Raw genomic sequence first — 21,570 nt, 5'->3', positions numbered from 1 at the left:
AAAAAAAAAATTTTTAAAAGCCAATATTTGTTACTAATAGCATAGTTACAAGGTTTTGATAGCAACCACAGTCACTTAAATGTAGCATAAATTTACAATGCTATCAAGGGGAGGAGAGCCTGTTCTCCTGCCCCTTCTCACCACCTCAAACATACATACCTTTCAGCTCCCTCCTGACAGCCCTAGTTCTACACTGTCCCTCCAACCCATACACATGGATGTTATTTGTATCTAGGTCAGGCTCCCATCAGATTCATTCTACAAGGCCACGTGAAATTTAGCACTGGCACACACTGTTAAGTGGAAAAGCAGCGTACAAGACAACATGTCTTGCAGTGGGCACAGCTTTGTGCTGGATTAGTACGAACACACAATCACAAGTTGAATTATCTCAACTTCAGACAGTGCCAAACCCTCCAAAAGTATCAGTTTGTGGACTGAGCACCTTGTAAGCTTCTGAAAAAAATACTGCTAGGTAGTTGCTGTGACACTGTCAAGTTGCTAGTGTTCAGATATGCAATGAATTCAAGAAAAGGAACTTTCACATGAATGTGGCATAAAATAATAAACCCAAAAACCTTCTGCACTTTCTTATCTTTCAAAATATTCCTGCCTGTACTGGTTATCTAAATCATGAGAGTACACACAGGATCAGCAGCACAGTCGTAGCCTACAGTCAGAGACAGTATGTGTGAAAGATCTGTATGTGCTCAGAATCTGCACCTAGCAGGGGTTCCTGAATAAAACAAGAAGATAACAGGGGATTAGTAAGGGAAGTGAACTGGCATGCTGGACACTGCTTAATTGGCAAGGTTTCATCAACTCTAGCATCCTTGAGAAGTATGGTGCAAAAGATTCAAACAACAAATTTACAAGTCAATATATTAACACTGAAAAGGCTTTGCAAGATCCCTCAGATGCATGTTGTTACTGTATGAGACAAGGACAGTCTAATTACAAGAGGATGCAGTCACTCAGTAGTCCTCTGTGATTCTTCTCGTCTCTGCCACCTTAAGCCATTATGTTCTTAGAGGATGAAACTGGCACTCCCAGAGCTGCCCACTAGATTACATACCCTCTTTCTGCTTATCTTCCTGTGAATAAATACACTTCTCTTGCTTTTATTGTTATTATAACATTCCCTTATACTCCATGCAACACCAACATTATTTTTGCCAGAAATCCTTTCCATTTATATTCTGGCAGATGTTATGAACACAAAACACTTCTGGGTGCCACTTATTATGACATTAAAAGCAACAGTGCCTGGAATTTTCCACTGATAACAATTGGGCCTTTCCTAAGTATAGAAGCACTTGTTTCATTAAGTGTTCATTTTATCTTCACATTGCATTTAAATTAAAATGTTCTTTATAAAAATAACAACAGCAACAAAAAAAGAACTACAAAAAACCCAAACAAAAAACCCAAACCAGAATCTGGAGATGAAAGGGAGCTTCCACAATGAGAAAAACTAACATGGTTTTTCCTTCTTGAAGCTTTTAGTAAAAGCTTCAGTGCCAAATTGAGTTTTTGTTTCCTATTCTGACCTAGAAAGCAGCATGACCAAAGAGTGACTATAGTTACTCAAAGCCCAGAAAAAGACTGTTTTAATGCTGCACATACATTATTCACCACAAAAATCTTATTAATTGTACATGTAAGACAAAGATTTAGAAAAAAGGAATAGTTAAAGACAAGGTAAGTCACAAATCACAAATGGAAGCACCCCTAAAAGTAAAACAACAAGTCATTTGCATTTGGGCATCCTCAGCCGAGATCTGATAATTTATAAAAGTTTTGTGTTAAAGGTACATTGCTAGTACCTACAAACTACATTTTACTAAGAACTATTGTTTATTGCTCACTTATTTCTTATTACTTGTGCTCATGGCCAAAAAAGAGTGGATGCAACATGTGACCTAGAAAGCAAGCAAAAAGGTGTCCATTTTGCCAGCCTGCACAAACTGCGAAGATGAACGGAGCTGGCCACCAGGCTTGCACAGAAATTAACAGGATTATTTCTATAACAAGGGGATAATGAAAGTAGAGTACAACTCGGATGAGTATTAGGAGAAAAAAAAAAACTTCTTGCTGTGTAGAAATTGGAAAAGAAAATTTGAAAGAACCTATTAAACACAGAGCAATGGATTCTCTTATCAAAACGTGCAAGCATACTGAAGGAGAGGTAAGTCACTCTGAATGTAACATGAAGTAAGAGTATACATTTGGAGAAAAGGGGTGATCTGCAAATTCTTTATCAAGGGTCCCAAGTTTTCAAATGCAAGATCTTTACATTCAGCAGAGTACTGGTCACTGAACCAGAAAACTGAGCCTTTCTTGTTCTTCATTCTGTTTGCTTTAGCTTTTTTTTAATTTAAAAGAAACACGAGTGTAATATTCACCAAACTTAAGTTAAATGAAACAACTTCCAAAAATAAAGCTCAGATGTTCAAAAAATATTTATATGACAACCAACCCAAGTACTCACACAAACTCATAAAAGCACACCTTATTTAAAAATGGCAATCCAGAACTAGTCTCTACAAGCACTGGCAGAAAGAAGAGAGTCTAGCCAGATTAGCGGAACCTGTGCATTTCAAGTGTTGCAGATGGAGCTTTCATACATGTCGTAACTGATAGCACATGGGAACAAATGTTTAGGCAGTACACTGCTTTCCACTCTCTTTTAGGCTGATGAACCAACAGGTTAAAAAAAAAATCACAAGGAAAAAATGATATTCTCTAAAAAGCAGCAAGTGACGGATTTCGCAAAGCCGCCTTTGGAAGACAAAAGATTCCCAGCAAAAACAGCCTCATGCAGAGTCAGTAAGATCTATGGATGTCAGAGCTCTACCCAACGTAAGTACAGTCATCATTTACACTTGTTGGTGATTACAATGAAAATTTTCCACAGATGGAAAAATTAGAGGCATACTCATGTTTTCTTCCCCAACTGCAGAAATTCTCCCTTGGAGGAACTAGCTGAGCTTCAGCCAGCAAACCAAGCAGGGCAAGCACATGAAACTGCTGTTTTGGGCAGGCATTCTACCACCATCCCTGTACAGCATCACACACCATCACATAAACAACAATCACTCTGCCATCTGTCCCAGAATTTTGGGAAAATGATAATAATTTAAAAAAAAAAAAATTAAACTTACATGGAGACACCATATACCTGTTTAAATTTCAGAAGTAATTACAGAGGATTTGCACCTCTTACAGATCAGGTCCTGGAATCTCAGAAGTCAGAAACTTGACAATTCTGACCTGAAACTTACGTCACTGAGAAACAGAAGAAATGCAGCCACTTAAAAAAAACAGACTGACTGTGAAACTAGGAACACACAAGCATGGAAGGTAGTCACACAATTTGTGTGTGGAATAAGTGACAGATATTTAAACTGTTTGGCTTCAATCCAGATTATGAACCTTTCCCACTTGAGTTTATGAGGGGTACTTGAAACACACTTGTCTCTAACAAAAGTAGCAGCATGATGTAACGGTACATTTGAACATCAGTGTCAGTGTGTGAAGGTGTTCTCCTTCCTTAGAAGATAAACTGGGGGGGAGCCCCAGAATTTTCTTAATATAAGGAGAAAGAGTAGAAAAAGTTCACTTGCAAAAATAAGTATCACTTCCATCACAAATAGTACTTGTCACTTCTATGTCTCCAAGGATCTTAAAAAGAAACTGGCCTTACAATTCTCATTCTACAGAAGGGATAAGAAGACAAGAGTAAAGACAATTTGTCCAAGGATCCCTAAAAAGCACCAAATTGCAGTAGATTCCTTAGTTTGGAAACAATTTTGTAATAAAAATATTTAACAACAAAAACAACAACAAAGTAACCCAAACATCCAAGGTCTTACCCATCCAGAACATCCCTGGAGCCAAGTGGAGATAAAGTGCATCCTCTGTTTGAGATCTGAATCAGCTTTTTATCATGTTGGAAAACGCCACACTACCACACCACAGGCCAGGTCTCCTAAATGCCCCAGCTGAAGACTCCTTTCTGTGTCCAATAGTTAGAGAATAAGAGGGGAAAACAATTCCCAGAGTAGTGATGAGCCACTCAGCTAGAAGTGGGGCAACCTGCAGTAAACCCTTCCTAGTGTAATGTCTAACAGTGCATCAAACATCAACCATTTGAAAATAACGAAAAGATTATTCAGTAACAGCTGATTCAAAGCTCTATGTAACTCTTTACCTATTTTCTCTGTGATTGAAGCTCAAAATAGTTTTCTTAAGTCTTCAAAATAATGAAGAAATGCACAAATCTAGTAAAATAGATGAGATTCAAAATCATCATTTTCCAAATTGCAGTCCACTGCTACTTTCATTAAGCTAAACTCTATCCACTAGTCAAATTCCAAAGGCTTGCTAATTCTCTATTCATCTTTCTGCACTGTCATTACTAAGGTATTCTAGAAGACTGAAAACCTGCAAAATACTCAATAGGTGGAAAGAAGCATCAGGACGCTCAGGTGGTCTGTACGGAACTAAGGAGATCCTCCATTCTTTTGTCCCTGTAGTCTTGATTAAATTATAAATGTTTCTCTGTTTAATAAATGAAAACATTCAATCATTGAAATATAAACTACAGGTACTCCCTGATGATAGATGCTATCACGGTCATATGTTTCAGGCTACACACCAGAAAAAGAAGTCATCCTTAATATTCAAGCAAGTGTTTTTCAACTATACAATGCTATAAGCGTATTTAAAGACTCTTTTAAACACTTAAATGTTCCCTTTTTTTCCTTGCCCTTTCCCTCATCAAGCATGCCAATACTCTGTTCACAGCAGTAGCTAATGTATTAAACTAATCAAGTAAAATGATATATCCTTAATCTGTACATTTCCATCTACACAGGAGTTACTGCAGTCTGAAGAGTTTAAAATTTAATGCAAATGCTGGAGTTTACTGCAAGAAAATAAACTACAAATAAACATTTAGTCTTTTATTTCAAAACTAGTACTAGAGTAATTCAATATAGCATGAATTAGGCAACTGTATTTTAACATTCATCTAGAACGTTGCAGTGTTCATGTTTCAGAATGAACTGCCTTTGTTTTAATTTTCTAATTCACAGAGAAGTTAATACTATTTTTATACCATAGATATATAACCAACACACAAAAGAATGTATTTCAAAACACCAGCGCCAATTCATTTTCAACAGAAGCCCAAGAAAGAAGAAAGCAAATAGTTAGTTCTGTATGAGGACAGTCATAAAAGGAGGAAGACAAGCCTTCCTTCACATCATCTCAGTGGCCAGACAGCTACAGCCAAGAGGACCTGCTAGACAATGTGTGACAGTTCCCTCCAGTGAGTAACAACAGAACCTCTATGAGAAAACAGCTGCCCAATAGAAAACACATAATCAGAAAATACTTGCAAGACCAAGAAATCTCTTCTTGCTACTCAGAGATGGTCTGAACCGGAGAAATACATCAATATTTTTATTCTGGCACATTCTACAATAGAATAAAGAAAAATACAGAGTTTTGTACTTCAATTCTCAAGTACCAGAGTTTGGGATCTTAATTTCTCGGGATGCAAGGAACAAAACAAAATTTTATTTTTAAATTAAAGCATTTTTTCCCCTGCATATGTAATAGCAAAACAGCAATTAATCTCTGAAGGGGTAAAAGACATTCTGCCATTTAAATCAACTGCAGTGATTTCTGAAGAAGTAAAAAAACAACTCCTCAGTGTTTCACTATGAATTGCATGTAAGAAAGAAAGGAAGTGATAGGCAGCTGACATTCATCATGGAAATTGTGCTAGTCTTTCTTATAAACACTCCATTAAAAAAAAAAAAAAAAAGGCAAGGCAACAGGCAAAAGAAGTGAAGAAAGACACCATTCTGTAAGCCAAGAGAAAGAAGGGTGCTTTTGGTTCACATTTCCCATATGCACATCTCAAAATACGACCAATGCCTGATCTACATGATCTCCATGTTGATCTGGACAAAGACACCAGTGAGGCAATATGTTGAGGCCACTGGTCTACAGGCTCCCGCTCCACACTACACGAGGGTGGTCACTCCAATACTCTGCATGAAAGAACCCTTCAGCTTCTAAATACTGCCAACATGTTTATCATTTGGGCAAAGTTCATGCATTTCTGTTAGGACAGCCTACAGCTGAAGATAGGTAGCAGCTGAGTCTAAATTCCAATTGTTTTGCCTCCATTCTGCAATTCCTGTTTAAGTGGAGATAATCCAGCACCACCACTTGGCAACTGGAACATGGTCTTCCAACTTTATCTCTCCTTCATATGCCTTTGTCTCGCCGTTCATCCATCACTCATAACATGTCAAATAACACAACTAATCTCTGCGCTTCCTAGAACAGTTTATCTCAAAGACACTCAACACAGTTTCTTAGGTATAAGGATCTCAGCACACCACCTAAAGCACATTGTTCAGCTTAACCAATTGAGGACAGCCGTAAACACCAAACTACAATCTCCCAAGCATTTCATAGAAAGAAAAAACTCCCACTGTAATGAACACAGCCCAAACTTCCTCTTCTGTATCATGTTACTATTCTGAAGATACTTTGCAGCACTGCAATTAATCGCTCCTCTTTATTTATTTGACCTTCATTAATCAAGAAAAACGTACATTTCATTGATATGAAAGCAACCAGGTATTTAAAAGAGCATGGCTTTTTGTGCTGGGCAATATTTCATTGCAAAGCAAAAAAGCTCCACCTGTCAAGTCTGTACTAACTGTGTTGCTGCCAAGTGAAATAAGTGCTCCCTATGGGGATATGGGAAGAGGAAGGACACTGGATTTTGAGAGGGAGAGCCAGGCAAAATTTCTTGTTCTCCTCCTTCTCTCCTAACATTAGGTCAAAGCACCAAAGACAATAAACAGGCGTTACACACTTCTGAGCCCTGTGATCTACTTCAATGGTTAAAAGTTCATGCCAGTAACAGCAACTGAAAACATTCAAGCTGACCTTTCTGAAAATGTCTTTGGTTAGTAACAAGTCAGATGATTAGTCCTGCTAGAGCCTTCAGCATTCCCAAAAAGAGAAATATTTCAGCCTAAGTTTTCTATTAATTTGTTTTGTATAAATTTTTAAGTTACTTCATGATGGTACACCTCACAAGCTGCAAAAAATTATGTTCACTTTGTTTATAATAAAGAATTAAATGTGAAGATCAAGTTAATGACTGTCCAATACTCGGGAGAAATAAATACTTCTTGTCCCAGTGGAGAACAACACAATGCAAAGCCTAGATTTCTCAGCAGAGCTGGTTACTATAAAACTCATAGACTGTAAGTCTCATGATAGAAGCAGGAAAATCTGCAGCCTTTGTAAGGTAACTTTGTCCACATACATAAAAAAAATTTGAGATCCCAGGTGTGAGTGAAAATCCATTAAGTCAGGTAAGCATTTAAGGAGGTATCAGGTGAAACATACAAACATGAGTCATAAATCTATCGCATTCAAGCAAGAAAACGCAAAAGGGTTTAAAAAAAAGTTACTATTTCCAAATTGAATGGGCTATCACCTTACCTCATGGAAATCTGGATTCACATCTCCCTTTAGGTTGTATTAGACCTGCAGTACAAATATAACTGAAGGATACATTAGCTAGCTAGATTCACAGATTTAGAGATTCAAAGAATGGCTAAGGTTGGAAGGAACCTTAAAGATCATCTAGTTTCAGCCTTCCTGCTATGTGCAGGAACACCTCACACTAGTCCAGGCTGCACAAAGCCTCACCAAACCTGGCCTCAGACATCTCCAGGGAGGGGGCATCCACTACCTCCCTGGCCAACCTCATGCCTCACTACCCTCACAGTGAATAATTTCTTCCTGATGTCTAACCTAAATCTACTCTCTTTCAGTTTAAAACCATTACTCCTTGTCCTATCACTTCTTTCCTTTTTCCCTTAGAAGAGATTAGCAAGAAGTGTCTTACAAGGCACATTTGCTGCTACCTGGATAACTACAAGCAATTGCACAAGCTGCAGGAAGCATCAGAATCAAGCCACAAAAACACAGGTTACAGAATGAAACAACTCATTTTAGTGTTCAGCTTCCATACCAAAATGTGCTATTCCGTCCCACCTACACACACAAACCAGTGCACATCTGTCAGAGCATCCACTTCTCCTTTCTCTTAATTTTTAGTTACTTGTAAACAAAACACATGTGACACAAGAACCTTAGCAGTGTGATGCTGTAAAGGTACCCTTGCACTATGAGTGAAAACTGGAGCAGCACTGTGAAATAGTGCACTAACTTAATACTCAGACTTACCGCTGTATTTCTTTACTTATGTATTATAAATAAGTGGGCTTGGGTTATAGTTCATTTCTGTGCAGACTTGTGGATTATCAACAGACCAGATACTGATAGAGCAAACTCTTAACACAGATTATTCAGGTAGCCAGTGACTACAGCTGGGATTTTAAAAGCACACAAAAGGAAACAACAGTCCAGGAAACAATTGCCAATATTAAGAGAAGTCTTAAATTATTATTTAAATAAAGGAGCTGGTATGCTGAAGTGTAACACACCTCCTCTTTTTAGACATTATCCCAAATATCAACCGGATCTCTAAATAAATTTATGAGAAACATACTCTAGTGGTAGATTTTTAAGCCCACTGGAGAAAACCCAGATCATCTCCATTTAAGGTCAAGCAAGCAACAGCTGCACATTTTTGTTCCTCAGAACAAAATAAAGCAGACCAGAGCCTCCACACAGATTCCTTTTTTAAAGGTTTTCCTTTCTGATATTCATTGGTGTCTGGACCCATTCACCTGGGGTGAATCAAACACTACAATGATGTGCTCATATATACTGTCTGTACCTGTCAGATTGACATGTCTGGGAAGCTGCACTTTGGCATCCATCTCAGAACTCCAACAAAATCCTTGTGTTACATGAGGGAGTGATACAAACTGAACTAGAAAAATATTCTCCAGAGAGGATACCCTAAAAAACTTCTCATTAGAGAAACTGTATCAATACAAGATCTACAACAACCATGTAGTTTGAATTTGTCTTTTAACAAATATGTTTTTCATCTTAAAATTTCTTATCCGCATTAGACCTACACAGAAGGCATGCATTCTATTTCTGACGAGATACTGCTATTTTTATTAAGCACAATCAAATATCATTCTTTAAAAAGACTAAGCTATGACTGTGTCAGGAGCTCACAAACAAAATCAGCACATTTGTAAGACACCTTATTTCTAAAAAAACTCCAAAATTCTTTTTAGATTCAATTCACTAAAAAAAGAAAAACATGAGAACATTGGGGTAGAGTAACTAAATAAAATCATCGTTTTACAGTGACTTGGTAAAAGGGAGGAACTGGCATTGCAGCTACTGTGGTGCTGGGTGTTGGACTTTGTTTTTAAAGTACAGAAACTGAATTTCAATAGTACAAGTTTCATATTACATCTTACAAAAAGCAAACAGTGCAATGATAGCAGTACTTTTGCTAGATGACAGCACACAATAAAAACATGAAACTTCCCTCAAAAAGGCCAAATGCAGTTTACTTGACTGAGATAGATTTATAATGTTAATAATGTCATTGTAAGTAAATTATGAGACCCTTTGCACTGGTAAAGACCTGTCACTCCTCACTGTGGAGATACTCAATTAACTTTCAACTGAAACACGTGACCCTGAATTTCCAGAGTTTTATACTCAAGGATAACACAAAGCAGGCAGATTTACTATATTAGAACTGAGTTTCTGACTTCAACTATGTTATAACCAATTTTGCAGAAGACCTACACCTTATTTACAAGACTAAAATAGAGCTCAATTTGAAACAAGGTGATATGTCACCTCTAAGGTCTTTTTGTCCCTGTAGAATATATCACAGCAGGGCTTACAGGGAATGAAAAAAACAAAGCTGAACAAAAAACCCCACCATGTCTCATTTCCTGCTCAAAGCCAAGCACTCATCTATGTGAAACACTTCTTGTCAAAAGGGGAGCTGGAAGCATTCATAGTTAGGCTATGCTTCTGCACTTTCACCTGCAGTTTTCAATTAGGCAAGGTCACACGCTGTCAGTTGCATCCACATACTAAACCTGATGCTGGATGTTCACATACTCAACAGTTCAGCACTTTCACATCCAGTAAATCCTCCACTTCCTCGATGCACAAAATCTACTCTGTATATACATACACTCTGTATATGCACTGGCCGCATTTTTCTTTTCCCAACACAGATTAATATACATCAGATAAACCTGCAAAGTAGCATACAATTCCTACTCCTATCCAAACAAACAGAACAGGTTCTCAAAAATCACTTGGACAGTCTCCAAGCACAAAAAGAGAGAGGAGGAGAAAGAGTGTGTGTGTTTTAAAGGAAAGGTAAATACTTCATATTATATAGGACATACACATTTCAAAAATGAACTTATATATGCCAGGATATATTTGGAGGAAAAAAAGTCCCCTAATGCACAAATTAACTAGAAAAGTTGGAAGAGGCTTGAAATACAGAAAATACACTGTAAACTGAATACCAGCTGTGTAACAGAATTATCGAAATTATATATGTAGTTTAAGAAACCCCTTGTACAAAAGAAAATCATTTCAAGACAAAAGCCCATACAAAATGTAGTCACCCACAGTAGAGATTTACTGGTTTTATGATAAAGAAACATTGCTGTAGCTAAAGTAACAAACCCAAAGCAAAACACCAAACAAACCGCCATGTAAGTTCTTGCTTAAAAAAAGGCAGGGTGTGAACAAGCAGCTCCCTTTGCTGCCCCCCTGAAGTGTGCTGCTTCCCAGATTCCTTTGCCCTGTGGCTGCGCAGGTGGTCTCCCTGGCACACAGTTTGCTTCACGAGAAGAAAGATGCTGCCCATGTTTAACATATTACTGCTGTAAACAAGTTTAGAGAAGCGTCTGCCTATGTCAGAAGGCAGAAATGGGACCAATCACAATTTGTGAGCTGCTGAATGACACCGGGAGTCCTGCCTCTGAAACTTTTGTTATTTTTTCCCTCAACCTATTTCAGTTGTTCCCACAACTTCGTCACAGACTCAGACGAGTTGCCAGAGACCTACAGACACTTCCCACAGCCCAGAGCAAGCTCCTCTGTGCTTCACTAACAGTCACACCAGAGGTAAGGAACCTCTCTTCTTTTATGCTTTTAATTCTTAAAGCAAGGCAGCATAGCTGTAGTTTTCTACACAAACTCCTCTACTAAGATTAATAGCTGATTATAATTATCAAAAAATATGAAAATATAGGTATTATAGATCTAAGTAAAATGTGAGGGACATATTTTAAAGACAATAAAGGCAACTGAGAGTTTTCTACATGCTGGTGGGACACTAGCTGCTGTCCTTGAGTAGATTATTTATACAGACAGGTAGCATGACACCAGAAGGTGAGAAGCTTTCATGTATTTGCATCACACCTTTGTCTCTCCTTTTAAAGTTATTACATTTTGTATGGTTTTTAATATAAAATTCACAAAGAATAATTCACTTAAGGTTTTGTAGAAACACTTCTGTATCCCCAAAAGGAAGCTTTGGGGGGGCTAACCAAAGCCCAGCAAAGATAAAGCTCTTTCAACATTTAACTCAGAAAAGCATCTTTCTGACCTAACACATTGAGAGAGCAGGACTTTTGATGCATGATGAAAAGTACCCTTAATTTAAAATGTAGGCAGCTTATAGCAGTACTAAAACTGAAAGTTACTCAAACAAAGAGAAGTCACTCAAACTGCAGCTAAACTACAGAATTTGTATAGCATTTTTGCTGTGAACTCCTTTAAAGCTTATTTTATCCTGCTGGAGAAAAGTGTAACAGCCAAACTTGTCTTAGAATGCTCCTAATAATGGATAAATAATTTATCTAGGACTTGTGACATCATGAATGTAATTTTGAAAGCAGAAAGTAACCCATTTATTTCCAACTATGGGAAGAGCATAGTTACTGTGCTACAAAATACAGACCTAGCTTTTAAATCACTGCAAACTAAAAAGACTGCATCTTAAACATGAACATGCCATATAAAGGACATTTCAATAGTTAGATATACAAATATTTTTTAAAGGCATACTATTCATGAATATGTAGGTCTCTAAGGAATTTCTCCTCCTTACAATCATGTTCCACCCTTCCATCAATTCACACCTTACTACTTCTGTCTATTTAAGGTTCTAGTTGTAGAAAATACAGGCTTAATATAGACCTTAATTTTGTGAGGCATGCTCTGCCTGTTACTGAACAGACACACCTAATTCCTTTTCCTATTACTGACTGCATCAGGAAAAAATATATGCAAGTGCTTGGCTTTGTGCTCAGAAGCCTTGCACCAGTCTTAAACAGACTGGAAGCTTCTGGAGATCCTGTTATTCCTAAAGCAAATAATCTGTTACAAAGTTCTCTAGCTGTTTCCACTAAGAAGAAGGAGCATTCCAGACCTCCCAGTGCCTTCAAACCAATGCCCACCATGAGCAAGAAGATTCTTAGAGACAGATTGTTTTCCAGGCTAAAGTTACATAAAAAGTATTTTAAAACAAAGAGAAGAGTTTGGGTTTTTTCTACCACTCAGAGAATCCTTCTCTCCTAACACATACAATGCACACAGGCACCTTAAAAAAAAAAAAAGTTTATGCATACACACACAGATAGAACATACACATAGCAACTTAACTGCTGGAGGGAGCACTTTACTGCTACAGCATCTTAGAAACCTGTCCATCAGAATTCTATCTTGTCACAGAGCTAGGTAATTAAAAGTATATGACAATGGGACTCAGCCCTTAAGTTAATTCTAAAAATTTCACACTGATAACATCCCATGTCACAGAATCCAGACCCTGAGCAACAACTGCTAGCAGTCATGCCCGAAGCATGTGCTACATTACAGGTGACAAATGCCACAGATCAGATGTGAAATACTGCATTTAATTTAAAGCAAGTAACAATTTTCTGCCTTTTTTTTTTTACCATTCATTTCTCAAGACAACTACGTTATTTGTATTTAGAGAGATTTAGATTTATGTGTATACCACATTTCTAGTTTTAAAAGCTGCACTTATTTCTCACCCTCTGAAGAGGTGAGGAGTATAGTTTTGTCACTGCATAATACAAAACTCACGAAAACCAGTTTGTAAGCAGATAACAAAGGTGATTTTCACCATTTTTTTCAGACCATCAGCAAACAAAAATGTATGGGATACACCTACATGGTTACAAGAGCAACTTTTTATTTGCTTAAAAAATAATTTGACTTAGGAATAGAAAAGTACGCCAACAGGAGAAACAAAAGATTCCACAGGAAAGTAATGTTGCGTTCCCCAAAACTACAAGACACTTTAAACTGGAAAATTGCTTTTGCTTTCTAGAGACTGATACAGGGCTTAGGACTTTCCTGGCATCAAGTTACTTCTCAGAATTTGAATTTATATACTGCATTATTCTCTTAGTCAATGCCATGTCATTGTACCCTGATATGCTAAAAAGGTTAAAAACACAACTTGCAACATCCCCTTCTACCTCTTATAAATGAGATGTATTTCAATTTTCACTTCAGTTAAAATTCCACTTACCCCACTTCCTATTAATAAAGGAGCGTCATATGAACCACCAGAACCCTAAAACAGAACTTGAAATTACAAGGTGTTAGCATGCAGTGGAGGAAGGGATTAATTTCCTAAAAATAAGTTATGACATAGAAAGCAAATCATACCAACAGATGGGAAAAAGTGTACCATTATTGTGTCTTGTTTTTATTAGGGGAACAGACTAGTGTAGAGGCTGAAGCACCTGCCCAACATCTCAGTGCATGGCTCTGCAGAAGTTGCAGGGAATTTAACCCAGAGTTAAACACTAGTTCAAAGCATTAGCTCCCAGGCTACTCTAACGGCAGGCACGCAGATAGAAGTTTCAGTTACCTACAAGGTATGTGGATAACTTCCAAAAAACAGAATGCCAAACCTGGTGTGTTCAACTACTCATCAGTTTAGTTTTTTTTAATCTACACCTGTCACATGCTCATGGACTTGAAATAGAGGTAGAGGATTTTACTGGCGGATATTTCTTCTAGAACACTGAGAACATTAAAGATAGACAAAAGGAAGAGTACAGGAGAAACTAATAAGATGGGGAGAAAAAAAAAACACAATCCAAATTAAAGTGTGAGCCTTCCCTTAACCTCTCTCAAACACATGAAAAATATTGACACTTAAGTACTAAGCAGACTTTAAAACAAAAGGCAAAAAGAATAAAATTAATTTGCTTTTCCTGTTACCAGCACTTCTTAAACTCTGAGCTGAATTGTTGCTTCCTCCCGATCCCAAGGAAATGTTTTCTGTATATGCAATTCCTTGTTCTTTTTCCACACTCCCAATCTCTTACCCTGCTCATTTTCTTCTTCTACTTTACTCCCTCAATCTGTCTTCTCCTGCACTACTGTCTCCATTCCTGCCTTCATCCAACCCAGTCCTTGTTTTCGACCTCCAGCCCTTTCTTGCTACTTTCATGCTTTCTTCTTAAATAAATAATTTTTTTCTGCAGACAAGCTGTTGAATTGGCTAATACCCTTAAGACCCTTCACTGGCAAAACTACCTAGTGCAATTGCCAGCCTAAAATCAGAATAAACAACAGAATTCTGCACCCTTAGCATAAGTAAATATAAAATCCAGCTGCTGGGGTAAAGCCTAGCAAGTCACCTCCACACTACTTTTTTTTTGTAAAAAGAACAATAAAAATTTATTACATACCCTTATAAACCACTTCTGTACTTGAATATCTGTAAGCAACTTCTGTTCTATCACTGGCAACTTTCATTTACTGAACTAAATTGACAGTAGTAAAACCCTCCAGAGGTCTCTAGAGTTAATTCAGACTGCTTCCTTCTTCATTCCCTTCTCACCCTTCATCTTCCTCATATGATAAAGGAGGATTTTCAGATTTGGAGGTCTCAACTGTAGTGATTCTACGCTGCTAATGAGGAGGTGTTTTACAGCAGGGTTCAAAACAAAGCAATGCAACTTGCAATAAGATATATACATTAACACAGGACAGTTAGCAAAGATGACAAGCATGCCAAAACAAACCAACTGCAGCTGCCGTGCACAGGCAGGGCTTTAAAGCTCTGCAATGTCTTCTCTGGGGGTCACACAATCCACAGACAACGGTGACAAAGGGCTCCTGGTTCAATTTGACTCACAGCATTTTAGTCCTGCAAATAGGGCTGTTCTTTGCTTTGGCACTATACACATCAATCTTGAAACTTATCTCCTCTGAACATGCAGAGAATGCCTTCTGCTGTCTAGGAGTATCACACTATTCACACAAAACGCTGCAGGAATTTCTTAGGCCAAGTCATTTTTGGTAATGGCTTTAAACATGAACTAGAGACCAAGGATCACATAACTTGATGGTACTTTTTGCATCACTATGTTTATGGTTACGATATTTCTTTTCAGTGGATGAAACTGAATTACTGGGGGAAATCTAATACTAAAAATCTATTTAAATAGACTGTTATATAATATTACTTTTTAACAATGCCTTTTCAGGGCTTCACTTGGTTGTATGGGACAGCAACAAATCAAGTATGTCAAACCTCTTCCATTCCACTGATATCACTGCTGCATTTAGTAAACATATGACAGGAAACAGGCTATGTCTAAAATTGCTGTGGCATTTCCAAAGGAGCCAAATTTATCCCATGTGACTTCAATGGAGTCAAGGCAGTTGCACCAGAAATGAGCATGGCCCACAGTTTTCACTTTAGTCACACACCTCCTCTCATTGTGAAGGACACCCAGGAACAAAGACAAAAATAACCTAATACAAATCAGGGAAACAGTCATATGTCATGAAGGAGAAAGCAGTAACCGTGATCAGTGACTCATCCTGGGGACCAAGTGTAGGGGATCCCCTACATAGTAGCACAGAGGGTCAGCCACGTGACTGCTGCTTGCAGATTGGTGCTGTGCATAAGACAAGCCTTTCACATCCATTAGCAACACCAGATTAAATGCACAACTGTACAGTAATGCAGCCAACAGCTTATCTTGTGCAACTTTGGTTTTGACACACATGGGTGCAACACTGTTTGACTTTTTTAAAAGGTCAACTATATCTTAACTTTTTGCTGCACTTTCCTTTCAAGAAGTGGTGTGTGAACGCATAATATTTCTTAATAGTAACATAAAACACAGTCAGGAGGCTAAACAGTGGAGGACAGCTACTATTTGTGGCAATGATCAGCCTTCATTTCAGTGTAATTATTTTTCAGGCTGTCCATTTTGACCTTGATAGCCACCCATATGCAGCTGTGTTACTGAATCTCTTTCTCTTTACGCACCCTTTAGGTGGGTGACAGCACCATGGAGGATTAACAAGCAAGGTACGTGTTTATTAGTTGAAGCCATGCACTTGTAAAGACAAACTTGTTGAAATACAGTCACACAATTTGCTTCCTTTGGTTATAAAAAACTCCCACAGACAGGCTGAGCAGGTAAAACAACATGTAGCTGTTTTAAATATTTCCAATTCTATATAAGCTTTCAAATCAAGAAAACCAAGTTACTCTATTTTGACCTTTCTTCATCCTTTCTCTACACTGTTTTCTAATCACAAGAGGTGTATAAATTTTAAACTTACACTACCTTCCCTTTTTTAAGATCCTTTCTTATCATGTATGTTCAAAAAGCTAATGCCAGTGTGACAGCTTGACTAAGACTTCTGACCTATTGCCTGCTACTTCAGAAACATCCCTCACCCATTCTGAAGGAAAGAATATTTTTTTCTCTTCCCCAAGACATCTTGCCCTCTCCCCTCACTTGTATTGGCCTTGCATCTATAATGCCCAACCAGCTAATTGGCCCCAGGTCACTCCAGGTCCCAGGTCTTGCCTCTTGATTCGTGCAAGTAAAACACACACAGCAACACAGCAGTGCAGCTGTTGCCTATGTTCAGTAAATCTAATCCTGTACACAGAAATGGACTTATGTCATGTCCCATGACACAGGGAAAAAAACACATTGTTCCAAGCCTTCTGAGGGCAGTCAGGAAGACCACTGATACGTTGCTGCAGCAGGTCACACTCAGCCCACAGGTTGTACACACCGTGCATTAAAAAGAAAAAAAAAAAAAAACAAAACACGTAAGTGACATGGCAAGTTGCGATGAAGTCATTCTCAGGAAACACTGTACTCTGTGTAGTGTCCATCCCAAGCTAGCTACACAAACTTTTCTGTACTAGTACAAATCCATTAGTGGTTTACCTACCATGCCTTGTCCAGAAGGGGATAAATGGCCTAATGCACCCCAGCCTGTACTAGGCTAGGAGAACAAATGCACTGTCAGCCAAGTCACTTAAAAATTCCAGTGTGTGTCTTGTTTTACTGCACTTAGGGCAGACAGTGACCAACAAAGAGCTAAGCAGAATATACTTGGCAAGTACTTCAACTGCTTAAATAGATGAAAACAGGTACAATGTAAAGTCAAACAAAGCTGAAAAATTATACCCACTATGAAAGTCAGTTCCTGGTGTGGGTTTTGTTCGCAATAAAGTTAAGATCAAGTATAGCTCAAAACATCATAACAAAGTCTGAAGTTCAGTTTTCAGAGGAGATGTCATCACGTGGAATCCTCTAAAGGTATTAAAATATCCATGTATAATCTGGTTTATTTTAAAAGTCTCTTTTTAAATACCAGCACTGCAACTGGCACCAAGAGCATACATATTCTGCTCATAAAGCACCTTTTGAGTCTACAGCCCCCCACAGATGGTCTAAAACAGACAAGTCTGAAAGACACTTCTGTTTCATTCTAAGGTTTTCCATTTTAGCCCATCTAAAGACAAATTTGTGGACAACAAAGTATCATTGATTCAGTCAGCATCATCACGTAATTAAGGCAGCAGATACCGAAGGAATTTTCCTTCATGTCGCATACATGCATAGATAGGAATTTCACTTACTGGGGAAAAAAAAAAAAAAAAAGACAAGGAGAGGTCTTCTGTCAAAGATATACATTCATAAAACCTGTAGTGGCAAGTGCAGCTCTAGGAGCAAAGTCTAAGAGATGCAAGTATCATCATCATCTTGAAAACCAGTTTTTCACATTGCGATAGCACCTACAGAATCCACCTGGATATAAGCTAAGCAAGAATATAACAAAGTCAGCCTCTCTCCACAGAAGGTTAGTACAGGAAGGTGTTACATCACAACTACTTACTAGAAGTTTTAATATAATTGACCCTGTGCTTCCATCTGCCACTAAAAAAGGGGGAAAATATACTTGAATAAAATACCCACTTAGGAGGCAAATTTATACACATGCTTTATTTTGTACCTCATAGCGGTCCTCGTGCTTTTACACCTACAATTTTTAGCACGCTCCCATATGTATACAAAAAATTATTTTAATTCTTATTCTGTTTTGCCTGTTGACTACAAAAATTCCCTATAGCAGTTATGAGTAGCTTTTAATTATGCATTGTGAAGCATTTTTACTTGGAAGGAAAACACTTCAATGAGATTTCTTTTCCTCCCTTCCAAAATGAAGTACTGGTAGTTCAGGTCACTGAGATACCAGTACTATCCAGATCTCCTGACTGAAAGGTCTGCACCTCTACTGGTATCATCAGCTTTCATGTGTGCTTGAAGACAAAGCGAGGAGAGAGGGGTGGGAGAGAAATAATCTGTGGCCTTTACACTGACTGTGAAGGATGGACAGACTAGCATCTAAAGCAATGACCTGAGTAAATCCCACATGCCCACAATTTCCATTTTACAGTTCCTCCCCACTGCTAAGAAGCAGGTGCTCAGCAGGCTTCAGGAAGAGATGCATAATACAGCACAAAACCTGTTTTAAAGTAAAAGCACTCTAAAGGCAACTTGTTTACTTCAGGTTTTTTAGAACTTCAAAACAATCTCCATCTGCGCTCATCAAAACACTACTTCTGCCTTTCTAACTGTTTACCTTCCTGCCTTCCCAGCTCCACAAAGGCTGCCTAAAACAAAAAGAGAAGATAACAGCCACTTCGCACTGTTCCTGACAACTTTTCTTCTTTCCCACACTTCTAAAACCTCTGATTTGTGTGCTCTGCTTTCTGGTTGCCATGGAGAAGGTCCAGCAAATAACCCGCTCTGCTATGAGGAGAGCCTCAACTATTGAGGTCAACCCACAAGCACGCCAAAGGCTCCAAGAGCTCTTTGTGAATTTCTGCCTGATTTTAATTTGCCTCTTGCTGATCTGTATCATTGTGATGCTCCTCTGAAGCTCAGTACTTCTCTGCACTGTCCTCTAGGAAAGTCACCTCAAAGGGAAGACAGACCTTGACCTGCAACTCCCACTGCATGGATCCTCTTGTGGGAGGGGCTAGCACTTGGACTAGAGCTGTATGCCAACCATCGCGCTCTTCTCTTTCTACCTGCTACATGTATTAAAAACACACTTCTGTGCAGAACAGTGTTTAGAGCCTGTTGTTACAAATGTGCATGACCTAATAATTTGTTTGTCTCAGTCAAGAGATGTTTCTGAATGGCGTCAAGTACTGCCTCTTCATGGAGTTGGCAAGTTCCTCGATGTTTTAGCTAGATCACACACATCACCAACTTCACTTTTTGGGCATCTGAGTGTTTTTAAATTTCTCCAAAAATCCTTAAGCCCTTGGAGAGGTTCTAAACTTGACCTATGTCCACCTGATGAAGAGCTACAGGTACACAATACATCCTAGGAAAATTTCTGTTCTGCTTAATTCAAGGTGCCACATCTCTGCGTTATCAAAGCATTAAAATTGCTGAGTGTTTTTAAGGGAGCATGAGAATGAAAAAGAAACGTCTGATAACCCAGAAATAAAAATATTTCATACACTTTTCTCCCTATTTAAGGGATCTTAAATACATACATAAAAATGTGTGGATCCAGAAAAAAAAAAAAGAGGCAACAATGTGGAGTATTTTTCACTAGATACACCCTTAGAGAATTAAGTGACATCTGAAAAGCTTTTTTACTATATTTTGCAGAAAAAATGACACTACCACACTGTAATTAAAGACTTAATTTTCTATAGTCATTTAACTGACAATTGGAACAACCTAAAAATAATTCTCAGAGTTGTTAACATTTGGCTCCAGATAATTTTGTTATGGCCTGCTGTAATTTATGCAATCATCTCCTTAGTTTAAAACCACAGGAAACTCTTTTTTTGTCAATGTCACACAATGTGGCTTATATTGATGTGATAAAGAAAGAGATTTAGGTCACTCCTACTCCTGTGACTGAAGTGTACATACAAATGGAAGTAACACCCATCCTCAACTGCAAATGCCTTAGAGAAGAAGCAAGTACTTTCCTAAAATAAATAATACATACCATTATGCACAGGACGGAACACATTGCAGAAATAACTTTTCAACATGTAAGCCACAATCTATACGCATAAAAAGACAGAGTTTCTACCCCAGCAGTCACTAGAAACAAGACTGAGCAGAAGGCTTCAAACGTGTCTCCCACGTGTTGCTGGTATCAATCTAAATTCCTAGAAAGTTTATACAGTTTTTAAATTTAAAGAGCTCAAGAATCAGGAGAGAGAGGTCAGACATCTGTTTTTCAAACTGTATTCTTCTATACCATCCTGTGTATGCAATTCTATTGACTAATACATAAAATCAAAACAGTTTTATTTTAAATTTGCATTTTGCCTTGAAAACTTAATATTCCATGAGAAGAGTTTGATAACAAACAGGAGGGAGAGAAAACATTGAAAAAAACATTTACTCAATGGAATGCAAGCAAATCCAGTGGGATGCACTTACTTCTTATCTGGCATATAGATACGTTGAGACCCAAACTCTGAAATAAGCTTAATCACTGAACAAAATTAGGTAACTACTGTATGATGATTAGGGCAAGCACTGATGAAATAAGCACCACACATTCCCCCCTAAAAATTGTTAGCATATGACTGTTAGTGATTCAAACCATCAATGTCAATCTCAATTTCCATTTCATGCATTCTGACCACTCTCACAAATTATTTTAGTAAGTGCATTTTTCCCATTAACTCTTCTTCTTAAGAAAAGCTACAAACAGTGCCCTTCTTCTGTGGGGAAAAAACCAGAAAAATCTGAAATCCCTTCCTTCTCTTCTTACAAGATCTGTATTTTTGTGTTGTATAGGGTTTCCAGATTTAATTTGCTTTTGAGATGTTTCAAGAATCTCAGCTGGAAATAGGTAACAGTTTTATAGTATAGAAAACTCACTGAAGAAAGGTCTTAAGAATAAGAAAATCAACACAAACATTCTGAGTTTCACAATCCAGTAATATAGTGTCAAAAGCATTGCTAAAAAACATAAAAACCCCACCCCTCTTCATAAAAACAAACCCACCACTTTCTGTTTATGTACCTAAAAAGTAATTATTTATTTAAAAGCAATAAACAAATGTGAACAAGGTTTAAATAAATTAGAAGCCCTACTGTTATTTTACAGCAATGCAAAGAAATTGCATGTACTGTATGGTTCATCTCTTAGGGTTCTGCTGATCAGAAAAACTGCTACCATCTTCTATAG

The 21,570-nt window shown here is 37.9% G+C and overlaps 2 protein-coding genes across 3 annotated transcripts in view; one reads left to right on the top strand and one right to left on the bottom strand.

The window, feature by feature from the left end:
• CEP85L (centrosomal protein 85 like) overlaps window positions 1–21,570 on the bottom strand; it is a 109,088-nt gene that overhangs the window by 37,439 nt on the left and 50,079 nt on the right. The window lies entirely within an intron of this gene.
• On the top strand, window positions 10,896–19,462 carry PLN (phospholamban). Its single transcript, XM_051613208.1, has 3 exons — window positions 10,896–11,142; window positions 16,359–16,393; window positions 18,992–19,462. Exon 3 carries the CDS (start codon window positions 19,115–19,117, stop codon window positions 19,271–19,273), a length of 159 nt encoding a protein of 52 aa, XP_051469168.1. The 5' UTR covers window positions 10,896–11,142; window positions 16,359–16,393; window positions 18,992–19,114; the 3' UTR covers window positions 19,274–19,462.

Source organism: Apus apus, chromosome 3 (assembly GCF_020740795.1).
Source record: "Apus apus isolate bApuApu2 chromosome 3, bApuApu2.pri.cur, whole genome shotgun sequence".
Classification (NCBI taxonomy): Eukaryota; Metazoa; Chordata; class Aves; order Apodiformes; family Apodidae; genus Apus; species Apus apus.
Note: the sequence above shows the minus strand (reverse complement) of the source record. Positions and strands in the feature narration are given on the sequence as shown.